At 40.3% G+C, this 3,881-nt stretch overlaps 1 protein-coding gene across 1 annotated transcript; it reads right to left on the reverse strand.

Moving 5' to 3' along the window:
• Positions 1-886: 886 nt before the first annotated feature.
• On the reverse strand, positions 887-1,885 carry LOC127184937 (olfactory receptor 1468-like). The gene has a single exon (XM_051141400.1). The coding sequence runs from the start codon at positions 1,883-1,885 to the stop codon at positions 887-889; it is 999 nt and encodes a 332-aa protein (XP_050997357.1).
• Between the last annotated feature and the right edge of the window lie 1,996 nt (positions 1,886-3,881).

Consider the following 3,881-nt stretch of genomic DNA (forward strand, 5'->3'; position numbering starts at 1 on the left):
AGCACATGAGAACATAATATTTACTTCAAAGGATTATAGAAAAAAGTTATTCTTTGGAAGTTCTGAACTTCAGCATTGTTCTATCTATAAGGTATTTAAAGTACTAAGCGCTCCTCCCTCCCTTCTGTATTCCATTTCCTCCTTCCTTCCCTCCCACCCTCCTTCCCTTCCTCCTTTCCTTTTTCCCTCCCTTTCCCATCTCCCCTCTCTTCTTCCTCCTTTCTCTGTCTCCTGTCCTTCTTCTTTTGAAATTTATAATTTAGTATGTAAAGTCTAGTTGAGGAAGAAAGGAAAGTCAATGCAAAATTTAGGGGAAATTATTAAGCTTTGACTATACATTTATTTGTATAAATAAATTAATTTATTTAAGGAGCATTCTTTATGTAAGCAATGAAAAAGGGTTGTAAACTAAAAGAGTATTGTTGTTTTGTTTTGCTGCTGTATTTATTTTCATTGTGTGGAGATGTCTCAGAACTAGCATCTTGGGACAGAAGTGAAGTTAAGAAGTTGATGGGACTGAACACATCTTCCACACAGTGGCCTGTCAAGGGAGCCACATCGGGGAAGTGATGGTAAAACATGCAAGAAAGTCCTTGTCAGAGACAGCCCCCACCCCTTTTATGTGACTTGAACTACTGGGATTGGGGGAGGGGGATCCTCTTTTCTGAGGGGTAGGAAGGGGGGATACAAGGAAGAAGGAGGAAGAGTGAGCTATGGATAAGAGGAGGGAGAGGGTTACAATTGGTATGTAAAGTGAAATAATTCTTTTTTAAAGAAGTTGGTGGGGAACAAACTGCTAAGGATACATTGTAGTCGAAAGCCCTGTAGCCCTTTTGCACTTATCTATGGTTCTTAAGTGATGATAAAGATACCTGTATGGCAGAGTTCACCAACTCCACAAAAAAGCTTTTTTGCTAAGGAGCCTCCTTAGTGCCCTTTTCATGTATTTGTTCCTTAGACTGTAGATGAAGGGGTTCATCATGGGTGTAATTACTGTATACATGATGGCAGCCACCTTATCCCTTTCTGCTGAGTAGCTGGAAGCCGGGAGAAAGTAGACACCAGCAAGAGACCCGTAGAAGAGGGTCACTGCTGAGAGGTGGGACCCACATGTAGAAAATGTCTTCCATTTTCCTTTTATGGATGGAACACCAAGCACAGCAGTACCAATAAGGACATAGGAGACAAGAATGAAAGTAAAGAGGATGAAGACAACTGCTCCCCCAACAATGAGGATGAGTAAGTTGTTGATTCGAGTATCTGAGCAAGCAAGCCTTAAAATGGGTTCCAGATCACAGAAGAAGTGTGGGACTACTCTCGGATCACAGAAAGACAAGTGGCTCAGCAGGCTGAGATGCAGTGCTGAGATGAGATTTGAGATAACCCAGGGAATGACAACCAACAAGGCACAGCGCTTCGGATTCAACAGTGCAGCATAGTGTAATGGATGACAGATGGCAATATATCGGTCATACGCCATGGCTGCCAAAAGGAAATTGTCTAGGTCCACCAGGAGCATGAAAAAATACATTTGTGTAAGGCATCCTACAAAGGAGATGCTTGGATTCTGGCTTTGAATGTCAGCCAACATTTTCGGGACTGTGGTGGTTGTAAAGCAGATGTCAGTGAAGGAAAGATTGGCAAGGAAGAAGTACATGGGGCTGTGGAGGTGAGTATCACTGATGATAGCCAGGATGATAAGCGAGTTTCCTACCATAGTGACCAGATACATGCAGAGAAACAGTGCGAAGATGAGCATCTGCTGCTCAGATCCCACCATGAGTCCCAGGAGGATGAAGCCAGAGAAAGTAGTTCCGTTTCCTTGATGCATGGCTCTGCTGTATCTAAAAAGGGGAAATTCGTCTTCACTCTTAAATGGCAACATGACAGAAAAGCCCATTCGTGCATTACACTAGATTGTAGGGCAGTGTCAGGCCTTGGAGCCAGGAAACCCAGGGTTGCATCCTTTCCCTATTAAATAAAATGGCAGTTAAACTAGAGCATAGAACATAGTAACAGACCAAGAAATATTACTAAATGGAAACATGGGGAAAATGGAGCAACCTGTATTTCCAGTTCACAATCTTTATGGTCTTGCTCTCTGAGCTTTCTGGAGCTATTTCATCAGTTTCTACTTTTCATGAGTACTACGAGAATTGTACTGATGCATGCAAAGTACTCACACATGTCTTTGCACTACAGCTATACAATGACATGCAAACTTCATGGAATCTAAAGGCAAAAAGAGAGCTCCAAAACAGTACTGATCCATCTTTCAGGTTTCAACAGGGTAAAATGACCATCTGCATGAAGTACCACAGGAAAGCCGTGCATGAAGGTTCTCTCAAGCAAGCAGCAAAGAGGTAGAATTTAGCATCCTGAGCCAATTTACAGTGAAACCATTTGGACAGAAAGAAGCCATAATGAAGAAAGGTTTGGGTAACACTTTAAGTGTTAGTAATTATTTATGGCTTCTAGTTTGTCAACCTTTTTAAATGCTTTACATGAGGTATCTTTTCAAAGATTTATCATTACCTCATAAAATACATAGGCCTACTGAAATGCAAACTGATAGATTAACGATTGACAAGTCCAGAGTTAGGTTGATCAAATTCCTAGAAAAATCAGTGTAGTGGAGTCAGTTCTGAGCTTAGCAAGCAGGACTTTAGAGACCCTTCTTGACTTCTGGCCAGGAAAGTCTCTGTATTGCTTTACACCTTTGTGAGTATAAATCATAGGTGCCAATAATTAATATTTAGTCAACCGCACCGATATTCAGTAAACTGGAAAATGTGTTCATTCAGTCACACACTGTCCTTAGTAGTGGATTTTGACTTTGAGGTTTGTGTTAGAACTTAATTGCCCCATACCTGACAGCAAATGGACAATGGACATGCAAATTGCAAAATTTCTTTGTGCTTTCTTGCATTTTGTATCCATTTACGCATTTGTTACTTGAAAGCCTGCTATGTCTTCATACCTTCTTAACATAAGTAGAACTGCCATTGTGTAAATGTCTATAATTTTACTGGTTTTCTGTTAAGCTTGTGCCTTCAATGATTTAAGGGGAGAAAAAAGAGGTTTGTAGGTTTGTAACACTAATGAAGAGTTGGAGCAAGACTGCAGACAGGATGCTGCACTTCCTTAACAACACAATTTTTTCTAAGTACCACAGCAGTCTTCATTTGCATACTAACAAATAAATGTGCTAATTGTAAATCAAGCAGGATATGGTCTGGTGGGACCTCTGCTAGGCAACACTCTGCTGTTTCATACGTACAAAATGTACTGAAAATACTAAAGTGGCACATTATTATGTACATATAAATCTCGGCTTTCCATTAATGCAAACTGAATTAACGAAGTTTGACAGTGCATGTTTCTGATTTGACTTTCAAGATATTATGTTAACTAGCTCCATTTAACTGGTTGTTCCCATCTGCCCCTATCCAAGCTGGTGCTACTCTTCACAACCAAGCATGTTTGTGTCTTCCACCCTTCATATTCAAGTCACTAATGTGGCCCAATATATTTGTGGTGGATGTAGGAAGCAAGTATGTATGTTTGGGGGTTGAGATCTCCCTCCCAGCGTACTCACCTTACTTTTTAATGGCTGTTTCCAAGGCTCTTGCAGACAGAAATAGCTTCATATTATTCATTAAGACGTCAGTGGGAATTTTTTCAGCCATACTATCAACCCTTTCCTTTTCTAATAGTAAGAACTGTATGAAACAAAAATAAAATAGAAAAGAAGGTTGGAGAGATGAAATCTTCAACCAGTGTTATCTCTGCTTCTAGATTCTGGGCTCAGAACACAATCCTCAAGGCATCTTATTTTTTAAAAAATCACTCATATGACCACCCTCTGTGGACCAAATCTT

This window comes from Acomys russatus, chromosome X, assembly GCF_903995435.1.
Source record: "Acomys russatus chromosome X, mAcoRus1.1, whole genome shotgun sequence".
Classification (NCBI taxonomy): domain Eukaryota; kingdom Metazoa; phylum Chordata; class Mammalia; order Rodentia; family Muridae; genus Acomys; species Acomys russatus.

Excerpts from the sequence above, each read along its gene's own strand:
- LOC127184937 (XM_051141400.1), bottom strand. The coding sequence starts at position 1,885 with ATGTTGCCATTTAAGAGTGAAGACGAATTTCCCCTTTTTAGATACAGC.